Below are 12,864 nucleotides of genomic sequence, written 5' to 3' on the forward strand. Positions count from 1 at the left end.
TTGAACATATATCTCTAGAAGACAGTGTTTAAAAAAACTTACACTTACTTAACAAATTCAGTGACATGTTTCTCTACATAAAAAATATAAAAATTGCAAACATTCAAACATATCTTTAGAAGACTGTAAAGATCTTTTTCTGGATTGTATGGTCCTGTTTTTAATAATCAGTAGAGTTAAAAGACATGCTTGCCTTTCTTACAGAATGGCCCAGTATAGGCAGAGAAAGTGCAGTCACAGGAGAATCCACTGTATTTCTCTTTACATTTTCCACCATTGTGACACAGGTTACCATAGCTGCTACAATGTCCAGGACATCCTGGTTCAACTCCTGGTGTTATCTTTGCTCTCTTTTCCAGGTCAAGGGCTATTCCATTCAACTGCAATGAGCGAATGCATCCCAAAAATCCTTTCTGCCTGGATGCTGTCCCACCTGAAATAAATTCATATCAGTTTGTGAAAATTTAAATGAATTGATGTGTAAAAAACTGTTTATGTTTTGCAGCTCCTGAACAGTCTATTGTGAATTTCTAAGATACACGACTATACATGTGAAAATATTTATAAATAGCTTTAAAAGCATATCTGATTTCTTTTTTGTCAAGTAATTACAACTAATGCTTGAAGCTTTTAATGGGAAACAAGGATTTTGCACAGTAAGATATCAAGCAATGGTGCATACTTTTATTAATTCAAAAAGGAGCAACATTCAGAAATAAGGTGGTTTTCTTTCTCTTTTTTTTTTCTTCCCCTGAAAGATAGAGGAGAGGGAGAGGGAGAGGGAGAGGGAGAGGGAGAGGGAGAGGGAGAGGGAGAGGGAGAGGGAGAGGGAGAGGGAGAGGGAGAGGGAGAGGGAGAGGGAGAGGGAGAGGGAGAGGGAGAGGGAGAGGGAGAGGGAGAGGGAGAGGGAGAGGGAGAGGGAGAGGGAGAGGGAGAGGGAGAGGGAGAGGGAGAGGGAGAGGGAGAGGGAGAGGGAGAGGAGAGGAGAGGAGAGGAGAGGAGAGGAGAGGAGAGGAGAGGAGAGGAGAGGAGAGGAGAGGAGAGGAGAGGAGAGGAGAGGAGAGGAGAGGAGAGGAGAGGAGAGGAGAGGAGGAGAGGAAAAAAACCCCAAACAACCCACAGAAATCCCCACCAAAACCCAAACAAGAAAAAAGGAAGGAAAAAAAAATTAAAAAGACAAAGAAAAGATGGGAGAATGATGAGTTGTACAATGTATTCTTTTAGGATCCTACTGATAATTAATCTCTGTTTCTGACCTTCTGTCGCTCTCATGGTAAGGATCATGATACCCTACAGTTGGTCTCTGGTCTGAAATACTTCATCCCATATTGGAAGCTGTGTGCATTATTGAGTAATGGGAAAGTTTATTGCTTTCACTACAGATGAATACCAGTCAGGATATACTTTACAGCCAAGCATATGTAATAAAAATACAGGGAAATCCTGAGACAAACAAAAATCTTTGCCTCATTTGTTTTCAATGTTTATTTTTGGCACAATTCCTGACAGCTAGAATTTTATTGATACTGACTGCTTAGCACAGTGTGAAATGTACATACCATCTCATTTGTTTCTTGCTGCACAACTTTGATATTTTCTATCATTTTTTCCGTTTTAAAAAATCAAAGCTGAAATTACTCCACAATATGTAAGCCTATGAACTATAATTCTTATGTATTTCCAATTAACTTTTGGTTTACATGTTTCCATGTGATCATCCATTTTCATCCTTTTCTATTTCAAAGTTTGCAAAATTATTGGTGTTATATGGAAAACCTTGACATAGCTGTTGCTGTTTGCAGATATGTTACAAAACCACCTAACAATATGGAGATACTTATTTCTGATAAGTTTAAAAAAAAAAAAAAAAAGCTTTTTGATGGCAGATTTAGACTTTAGTTCTTTTTCTGGCTTCTTTTGAAAACCAGAGTATATATGTCTAAGAAGTAAAGAAAAGGTGTTTTAGCCTGAAGAAATCACAGTCCTAGTATGTTAGTAACTGACAGATGAATAGATGAATATGGCAGGTATGAGGTATACAAGATGATATTTAAGTAAGAAGTGCCTCTGTTAATGTCACTCTAAAGACATGGGTTGGGTGTTTTTTTTGGGGGGGGTTGTTTGTTGTTTTTTTTCCTATATCCTTTCACTGGCTTGAGCTGGCAAACCTGACAGTGGAAGTCACATTACTTTCTCCACCTAAGAAAATGATATTTAATTAAAGAGATTAATGTATAGTATATGTAGATGAACTCATAAAAAGTTACATTATCCAAAAAACTGATTTAACTCAAACACAAAATATATTAGACACCATATTGATATACGTGGCAGTTGCAGAAACGGATTAACCCAAGAAACTTGCTGCACCCATAGAGTATCCTCGCAAAAAATAATCAGGAAATGCATGACACAATTCATATGAATCACTATCATATGTCACTTTAAACTTCAAAAGAACTGTTTTGATTATATAAAATTAAACAAATGCCATTTTATCAGTTCTGTACCAAATTATTTCAAGGCAATTATATGAACTCTCAAGGGATTTCAAGGTATGCAGTACCATAGTGAATGTTACTTCCTTTTACTATCAAATTCTTCAATAATTTTGAGAAAGGAAAAACCCTACAGCATCAGAAGCAAAACAATAGAATCATGCTCTTAATGCAATTATTCACCTGAACATTATCAGAAGAAAACATGCTAGACAGCTTGCTTTTAGATAAGTCAAAACAGTTTTTCAATTGTCAGCTGTGTAAAGGAGAAAGTGTATACAGATTTACTAGAATTTGTCAAATTATTTGACAAAAATCTCACTCTAGTCAATTGCCAATTACTTAATAAAAAGTTTCCAGAAGTGCAACTGTGAAAACAGGTTAGTACTGTGATAAATCATTTGAGAAAAGGGTTAGAATAATGAGAGATCAACCGGTTGTCAAAATCATTTGGTTGAAATCCTGTCCAGTTGTAACTGCAGGGCAAGGCACTGAATTTTTAATCTCAAAATAGAGCTGCATCTTCACAGATTTTTCATAAAGGCTCTCATCTCATCATACAAACTATTTTCAAAGGACATAGCTACCATCTTTCTTTCCTTACTTTTATTTCGTTTTCATATTTTCATGGGGATAACTACGAAAGATTCTGTTAAATGAATGCCTACCTACAAAAAGCTGGCTGTTAAGCTGCAAGCGAATATGCCCATCAGGTGGGGCACTGTGAGATCTTTGAGGAAGCTGATCTACTTGTAAGGAAGCCTCTTTGACGTTTCGTTCAGCCTTCACATAATGCCACTGGTTGTCGTTTAAGGAAGTAAGTGATTGCACAATAACTTCGCTAGGTCCATTTCCAACATCAAATGAAAAAACCACTTCAGATGGAGCTAAAAAAGAGGACAGGAAATAATGTAAAAAATATTGTGTTATTTCACAGCTAATCAGAAAATCATTAAGTGGCAGAACAAGTTACTTTAAAGTCTAGCCTACTATTTCTTATCTTACGGGATAAGACAGTTTTAAGGTAAAATTTTACTTCAAGACACCTATCCCAAAACGTCATTCTTCACACTCACTGACAGTGAGAAAAATGATTTGTCAACAGCATGGAAATCAAACTGTGGACCCCTAGAGAGCATAGCAGTCAATAAACAGCAAAATGTGATAGCTTTGTTATTTTCAGTTTGGATAAAAAGCTTCTGTTGCTTATATGCTAATTGATTACCATTGTTCTCTTTATTAAATTATCACCACTATAATCTATTTGACATCTTCTACTGACTATTTGCTTTTCTTGTTTATTCACAGAATCTCTATAAATGTCAGAGATCAAATTTAGATGTAGTTTATAAGACTATATATAGAGTGAATTAAATTGAGTCATTCTCTAAGCAACTTTCACATTACATGGCTCTCTAGTTTGCTTAGAAAATCATATCTGAGTCTTTGCAGGTCAAAATTATAAGACAAAGAAAGTTCCAGAAACTGAAGATCTGACAATTATGAATATTCTCTCTGCAACTTTATCTTTCACATATCCATGGACAATTTTCTATGAAAATTAGTAATCCCTAAACAAGGGATTACCAGCATTTTCAACAACTAAAGCTTTTATTAAAGGACTAGAGGTCTGAGAAGATTCCATGAATCTGAAGTCCTGTTTGTGTCATTGAATTGTGAGAGAAAAACAGAACTATTAGAAGTAGTAAAGGGAATTTAATTTAAGATGAATTTAATGAATTAAAAGCATACAAACAACAATACAAACACAGGTTTGGGTTTTTTTTTAACTTTTTAAAGATACATGATATTTTTTATAACATTTAGATCCATTTCAGCCAACCTTTAGACTAAGTAATGCCACATGGATGAAATTTCTTTAAGCCTTGAATCTGATTCTTATAGAGTATTTTTCTATACCAGTTGAACCTGAGAGAAAAAAACTAAAATAACAAATACAAAAAGCATTCTACTTTTCAAATAAAATAAAGCATAATGTGCATTGAAACAGAACACCTTTTGCAATAAATGATGTCTTCTGCTTAAAAAAAAAATAGTGTTTTATACAATAATAAGAAATACCTGATATCTAAATACAGGTCATAGGCAAATGAATTCTAGGATGAATTTGTTTCATTTGGACACAGTTGAGATCTCAGTCTCCTCTCACTGTGGTGTAAAAGAAAAAAACCCAAACACACAGTAGGAGGACAAAAGAAACAGAATCTCCATGTGACTGGGTAAAGAGATTTCCTGCTGAATGTTACCTTCTATAGGGAGGTTTTTGTAATCCTCTGGATATTGCTGGAGTGAAGCCTGAAAACACAAAGTCTGCTTTGAACTTACTGAAAGTGCTATTAAATAGCATATCAGAATGACAGGTCTGATGAATAATGCTGCTGTTTAGATATAAAAGGCAAGAAAATGCATAGTAAAGATTTTGAAATAACCAATGAAATAATGAATTATATTAGTACCACGAAAAAAAGTAATATAATCGTGAGAAAAGGGAACCATTCACAGAACTTCCAGAGATGAAAGCCTGAAGACTCGCCAGAATATGTCAGAAAAAATGAAAAACATAATCAGTTAACATTATATAGTATTTAAAATAATTCTGCTAATGCCACAGACACTGTAAATTTAGAAGAAATTTGACATTTACAAGCAGTGTTAAAAATCCCTGTTGAAGGTATAGATGTGAAGAGATGCTGACTGAGTTCTAAGATTTGTCCTGCTGGGACAATTGACCGTAAAACGGACCAAGGCAAAGAGCATTTTGGTGGTCTCCTGAGCAACAGATGTTAACAGAGGAGGATAAAATCAGGAGTTCTCTTCTGGGACAAAAATACTTTGTAAGCCGCACATACTTCAGTGGTATTCAAAAATTTTCCAAATTTTGCAGGGACTCTTGTAGCTCTAATGAATTCAAATATAGGCAGAATGCAGTTACAGTTTGACAAAGTGGAGCAGAAAACACAATAATCATGGAGAGTGGACAGTGGCGAGCATAGCTAAAATTACTTACAGAAATCACAGGCATAAAAACCACTTAGAGTATCAAGGTTGAGCATCACATCCAGAAGTGCTTACCAGGTAATATGCTACAGAATACAAAAGCTAAGCACTTCCATAACGGGAACAATTGAAGTCTGCTCATCCTAGACAATAAGTTGTGAATTTGGGGGGATAAAGGCTAACAGAGCTGCATATTGAACTCCTCAGAAGTATTTCCAAAGCAATTGCAGAAGACTTTCCAAATTAATGAACCATAGTGTTGCCAAGATTACTTTAAGTTTCTGATTAACTCTTTGCTTTTAAATAGGAAATAATCCTTCAGTCAACATTCAGTATAATATAGTCACTCAAAGTTTTGTCTAGAGCATGTAACCTGTCTATTCAGAGTTGAATCATCATTGTTGCTTTCAGTCACTACTTCTGCAGAAGATTACAATAACTCAGACCAAAATTCAAAGACTTGAGTTTATAAAGAAAAAAAAAAGAAGACATGGAGATAAACTATCTTCTTTGAGACAATTCACTTCCTCTGTGCTTTAAAATACAACTAGGATGTACCTCAACCTTCCTAGAATATTATATGCATATGCACTGCAGTGTTGACAACTTCAGAAAAACAAAGGGCATTAAACTTCACATTTTATATGAAGCTTATCCATCTGACACTTTTGCTTTGCCAAAGTGAGACTTAAAGGCCTGAAGATCATTATGTCATGTATAAAATAATTAGATATAAATCCTGAGAAAAATCAATATAATTCTAAGAAAATCATTGTATGATTTGGTAAGTATGGAATGCCAAATGTTAAGGATGTAATGAGTTTTAAATAATTTCTAAAATGTCCTTATCTTACATCTAACATTTTCATTATTGTTATTTATTGCTACAGAAATCATTGATTTAGGTGGAACTATTAATACAGTATTAAGTGTAGGTTTGTGATTTATATTCGTATCTATTATAAAACAGTACTTGATGATGAAATCTAAATGACCCTATGCAATATAAAATGTTTAATACATGGTTGACACAATAGAAGGAAAGGAAGCCATCCAAAGGGATCTTGACAGGCTGGAAAGGTGGGCCTGGATGAACCTAATGAGGTTCAACACTGCATAGTGTAAAGTCTTGCACTTGGACTGGAAGAATCCCAGACACAAATACAGACTGGGAGAAGAGCTCCTCTCCTGCTGAGAAGGACTTGGTGTCATGGTGGACAAGCAACTTAACATGTGCCAGCAGTGTGCTCTTACAGCTTGGAAGGTCAATGGTATCCTGGGCTCCATCAGAAGAGAGTTGGCCAGCAGAGACAGGGACGTGATTGTCGCTCTCTACTCTGCCCTTATAAGGCCCCATCTGTGTCCAGATCTAGGGGTCCCAATATAAGAAAGATGTGGAACTGTTGGAGAGGGTTCAGAGGAGGGCCACGAAGATGATTAGAGGGCTGGAGCACCTCCCCTACGAAGAGAGGATGAGAGAGATGGGCTTGTTCAGCCTATAGAAGAGAAGGCTGCGGGGGGACCTCACTGCAGCCTTCCTGTACCTGAAGGGAGCATACAAACTGGAGGGGAATCAGCTTTTTAAAAGGGTAGACAATGGCAGGACAAAGGGAAAAGGAGTGAAGCTAAAGGAGGGAAGGTTTAGATTAGATATTAGGGGGAAATTTTTTACAGAGATAGTGGTAAGGTGCTGGAACAGGCTGCCCAGAGAGGTGGTGGATGCCCCATCCCTGGAGGTGTTCAAGACCAGGAGGTCAGGTTGGATGGGGCCCTGTGCAACCTTGTGTAGATCCAGGACTGGAGGTTGGTGGTAATGCCTGTGACAGGGGGGTGGGAACTCCCCTTGGTGTTCCTTCCAACCCAGATCATTTTATGATTCAAGGTGGCTTAGTTTTACTTTATTTTTTTTTAATTGAGAGAATGGTACTAGTGATTAAAATGTAGATTGTTCATTTCTGACCAATATTACCCTCACTGCAGACACACAATTCTGGTTCCACTACTGACCTATGACATATAAAAAAAGAATATGTCTCCCTATTCAACATTCAGTTTCTGGAAATGAAGAAATGTCTCTACATGCTACACAATAATGAGATAAATTTCACTTTTTTAAACGCTGAAAATACAGACCAATTCAGTCTTTCTCTCATATCTCACTAGTCACAACACATATAAAACCCGTAAGTATATTGCAGTTTGCACATGTATGATTGAATGGGACAAGTGACACGAGGGTTTCTGCACATTTTTCTGAACAAAGAGTTATGGCTGTCTGCCAACTGTCCGAATAAATTTAGTTCTCAGATACATTCCTTTAACGTTTTCATGATTTAACTGTTTATTTTGAAAACAGAGAGTAATTTATCATACAAGAATATCATCACTTCTTCAGAGATTCTCCACTGAAGTGCTGACCCAGTACCTTTTCTATATTGCATGACGCTGCGATTACCATGCTACTGTGTTTTCACCTGTTCACAGAACTTTTAAAGAAGGTAGTTTATACCTTGATAAACATGGCAAAACCATTATTGAGAACAAGGTAACTTTCAAATATACTACTACAGTGTGAGATAACACAAACCAAATGGATTAAAAATTATACAATAATCTATAATTAAACTGCCTAGTGAGGGACACAATAGAAAAAACCCTACAGAATATTTTACTTTTTAACAATTACGTATTAATATTTCTAAAGTATTATTTTTCATTATACAAGATATATATACAGCAATGTAATATAAATACAATGTAATATAAAGTAATGTAATAGAATATAGAATCATCAAATCATAAAACATCCTGAATTAGTAGTGATCCGCAGGATCATCAGGTCCAACTCCTGGCTCCACACAAGACCATCCTGTGTCAGAACATTGTCCAGGCACTTCTTGAACTCATTCAAGCTTGATGCTGTGACCGCTTCTCTGAGGAGCCGGTTCCAGTGCCCAATCACCCTCTCAGTAAAGAACATCTTCCTAATATCTAACCTAAATCTACCCTGTCGCAGCTTTATGCCATTCTCTCAGGTTCTATCACTGGTCTGCAAAGAGAGGAGATCAGCACCTGCCTCTTTGCTTCTCCTTGTCAGGTAGCCATAGATCACGAGTTCTCTCCTCAGCCTCCTCTTCTTCAGGCTGCACAAACCAAAGGACTTCACCCTCTCCTCATATGACTTCCCCTCTAGACCCTTCACCATCCTTGTTGGCCTCCTCTGGACACTCTCCAGTATTTGGGTGTCCCTCTTGTCCTGTGGCATCCAAAACTGCACACAGTACTCAAGGGGAGTGTCCAGAGCAGGCCACACCAGCACACTGTGCTTGATGCACTCCAGGATACAGTTGGCATTCCTGGCTGCCTGGGCACACTGCTGGCTCATGGTCAACTTGCTGTTCATTAATGTCGTAGTTTTGTGCAGCTGGGTGATGGGAGAGAGACTGGGGGCTGCAGAAAATGGCTGCTGTAAGGACCAGCTAGAGCTCTCTGCAGGCCGAACAGAGTAAACATCGGCCAATTCAAGGCTACAGTTGCTGCTGACCAGGGCCAAGCCAATCAGTGATGTTACATCCATATATAAGAAGGGTCGGAAGGAGGATCCGGGGAACTACAGGCCTGTCAGTCTGACCTCAGTCCCGGGGAAGATCATGGAGAGGGTCATCTTGGGAGCTGTCATGCAGCACATGCGTGATGGCCAGGGGATCAGGCCTAGTCAACATGGGTTTACAAAAGGTAGATCCTGTCAAACTAACCTGATCACTTTCTATGACAAGGTGACCCACTTAATGGATGAGGGGAAGGCTGTGGATGTGGTTTACCTGGACTTAAGTAAAGCCTTTGACATGGTTTCTCACAGCATTCTGACTGAGAAACTGGCTGCCACTGGCCTTGACAGATGGACCCTCAGCTGGGTTAAAAACTGGCTGGATGAACGGGCCCAAAGGGTGGTAGTGAATGAAACAAAATCCAGCTGGAGGCCGGTCATGAGTGGTGTCCCTCAGGGCTCAGTCCTGGGTCAAATCTTGTTCAACATCTTTATCAGTGACCTCGATGAAGGGATTGAATGCTCCCTCAGTACGTTTGCAGATGACACTGAGCTGGGAGAAAGTGTTGATCTGCCTGAGTGTAGAGAGGCTCTTCAGAGGGATCTGAACAGACTGGACTGATGGGCTGCCATTGGTGAGGCCACATCTCAAGTACTGTGTCCAGTTCTGGGCTCCTCATCATAACAAGGACACTGAGGTCCTCAAGCGAGTGCAGAGAAGGGCAACCAGGCTGGTGAAAGGGCTGGAGGGCAAATCCTGTGAGGAGCGGCTGAGGGAGCTGGGGATGTTTAGCCTGGAGAAAAGGAGGCTGAGGGGAGACCTTATCACCACCTACAAATGCCTGAAGGGAGGCTGTAGAGAGGTGGATGATGGTCTCCTCAGCCAGGTGACAGAAGACAGGACAAGGGGAAATGGCACAAAGCTGTGCCAGGGCAGGGTCAGATTGGACATTAGAAAAAAAATTTTTACTGAAAGAGTTGTCAGGGCCTGGAACAGGCTGCCCAGGGAGCTGGTTGAGGCACCTTCCGTGTATGTGTTCAAAAAAAGAGTAGATGAGGGAAATGTTTTAGCTTAGGATGGGAATGGTTGGACCTTCAAAGGTCTTTTCCATCCTTGTGATTCTGTGATTTGCACCAAAACAGGTTTGTTGGGGGGGTGGGAGGGGCATTGGTGACCCCATGGAGGACTGGGACTGAGAGACATTGTCATTTATGACTGCCTGCCATAGCAGTGACCCACGCTGGGGCAACTGGTGAAAAGCTGAAGCCCTGTGGGAAAGTACTCCCGTTGAAGTTCATGGAGGACTGTCTCCCATGGGTGGGACCCCACGGTGCAGCAGGGGAAGGGTGTGGAATGAATGGCCCCTCAGCCAAGAGGGAAATCAACTTGCAAGGGACTGACTGAAGCCCCCATTTTCCCAGTCCCTGCCCCTCCCTGTGCCATAATGAGAGGGAAGAAGGGAGTGAAATCATGACTAGAGTGAAATCTGCTAAGAAGGGAGGGGCAGGGGGAGGGTTAGAGGTGTTTTAAGACCTGGAAAAGGAAACACCTCATGAAGAAATGACCAAGAACCCCATTTTCCCAGTCTCTGCCCCCCCTGTGTCACAATGAGGGGAGAAGAAGGGAGCAAAAGCATGACTAAAAAGAAGTCTGCTAAGAATAGAGGGGTGGGGGGGAAGGTGCTACCGAGAACCCCATTTCCCCAGTCCCTGCCACCCCTGTGTCACAACAGGGGTTAAGACAGGAGCTAAATCCTGAATTAAGTCTGCTAAGAAGGGAGGAGTGGGGTAAGGTGCAATGAGGCAAAATGCAGCTGCTTGCATTTTTTTTCCTCTATATGTGATGCACAGAGGCACTGTAATCATCACCGATTGGCTCGGCCTACTTCACACAATTGGTGATTGCCTAGCTCTCTAATCTATCCAGGTCTCTCTAAGGTTTCTCTTAACAGAATCAACAGCTCCTCCCAGTTTGGTGTCATCTGCAAATTTACTTAAGACACCCACCATATAATAACATAACATAACATAACATGACGTAATATAATATATTACATAATGTAATATAATGTAATATAATATTATATTACATAATGTAATATAATATATAATGCAAATGTTTCTATTCTTCAGTGAAAAACACTTCAGTATGATAACACAATGGATTTGAAAAAAAACCCCAAACCAACTAAGAACTGTATATTCTAAAAGAGTTTAAAAAAATTTGAGACACATCAAGTGTAAAAATTTTTAATTCACATCCCATTTCAAATGAATCCAAGTTTGGGGTTTTTTTGAAACTATACAATTATTATAACTTTTAATAATGAACAATATAAAATTAAATAAAAGTATAAAGATTTCAGTATTTGCCAACAAATAAATGACTGCTAATTAATTAATTAATGTTGAGAAAATCATGAGAACTGTGCCACAGAGTGTCTGACTCACATGTTGTGACTGAATGAATTTTCCAGCAGCCACACACATTGCCTGGCCATAAAGTCTGGAGGGAAAAAAACAGGTGGCAGGGATGCAGTCAGCAAGGGAAACAGGAACAGTGAACAGTGAGTGTATGGCTGCTGTGGTCTTGTATTAAGAACCTTCTAGGGCAGAAATTATCTTTGAGTGTATATTTGTGTAGTCTCAAGTCTGGGATTTTGAGGGCAATGGTAAAGCTCCAGTGGCAGTAGTAACAGTGGCAGTAGAAAACATTTTTTAAAAATCCCCCTTTGAAGTTAATTCTATTTTAGTTCAACTAAAAGTTACTATGATGATTGCGATGATAATAATAACAATAACAATAAATAGTAATAAATAATAACCATCAGCCATGTTACTTACAGTATAACTCTATCCTTATGAAGTCTTGAATTCCCAGGTTTTCTAAAAACACTCCCGAGGAAGCAGTAGTTTTAAAGAAAAATGAGACATCTGCGCTGAGCTCTCCATGGAAAGTAGGGAAATGCAGGTACGATGTCTCTGTATTGAAGGATGCTGAATTCCAAAATGTTCCTGGTTGTCAAAATGAAAGATTATTGAGATATACATACATACATACATACATATATATATATATATATATTTATCTAATATTACTGGTATGAGTTTTCTAAACAATTAAACAAGGGAAAGTGACCAAATCTAGGAAGGGCTTGTGGAGTCTAATTTCCAGACAAGCCTCCCTGTTAGGCTGTAAAACAAAAAGTGGTAGTCCTTGAAGACACAGAAAAATGATTCAACAAGAGCAATTGAGGTGCTCAGTTCAGATGATCAATAAACAATTAATGGGGAATAAAATGCTAGACAGTTCAGTTAGGGCCTGATGTACCCTTTTATGAAGTAAACAACCACAGCAACTTTATTCTAGATTAGCTTGTATAAACTAACTGTGACACAGTCATATTTTCCACATAACAGGGAAAAGAGTCTTGTTATTGCTGTAGTAGAAAGAAAAGGAAACTTACGACGGTATTTTCAGTTTAGAAATTCATACACATTCTTACTTACATGACATATGTCTACTTTACTCAAAAAAACCCCCCCAAAAAACGGATCAAATAGATATTTTTCTGGTTTGAATTTTCTTTAAGCTGTAAGCACAGAGACCTGGTCCACCCCACTGAAGTAAAATCAAAGTCCATTTACTTTGCCTTCCTGAGTTTTTAGCAGAGCCTAATCAGGTTCAGATCCCTCGCCTAGAAAACAAGCATGGCAGGATATTCATACATGTTCCAGCAATTGCTTGCTGCAACACTTGCCACTTGGGAGTATCGCCAGCCATCTCAAGTTAAGAGCAGC

General features: G+C 38.8%; 1 protein-coding gene across 1 annotated transcript in view; it reads right to left on the minus strand.

Annotated features, from left to right (window-relative positions):
- CNTNAP4 (contactin associated protein family member 4) overlaps positions 1 to 12,864 on the minus strand; it is a gene marked incomplete at both ends in the record, with an annotated part of 252,498 nt that overhangs the window by 19,632 nt on the left and 220,002 nt on the right. Inside the window, 3 exons of the mRNA XM_084278758.1 lie at positions 194 to 433; positions 3,167 to 3,385; positions 11,908 to 12,078. Of these exons, the coding sequence (XP_084134884.1) occupies positions 194 to 433; positions 3,167 to 3,385; positions 11,908 to 12,078 (630 nt within the window). The remainder of the gene's footprint in view (positions 1 to 193; positions 434 to 3,166; positions 3,386 to 11,907; positions 12,079 to 12,864) is intronic.

This window comes from Gallinula chloropus (genome assembly GCF_964237585.1).
Source record: "Gallinula chloropus genome assembly, chromosome: Z".
Classification (NCBI taxonomy): Eukaryota; Metazoa; Chordata; class Aves; order Gruiformes; family Rallidae; genus Gallinula; species Gallinula chloropus.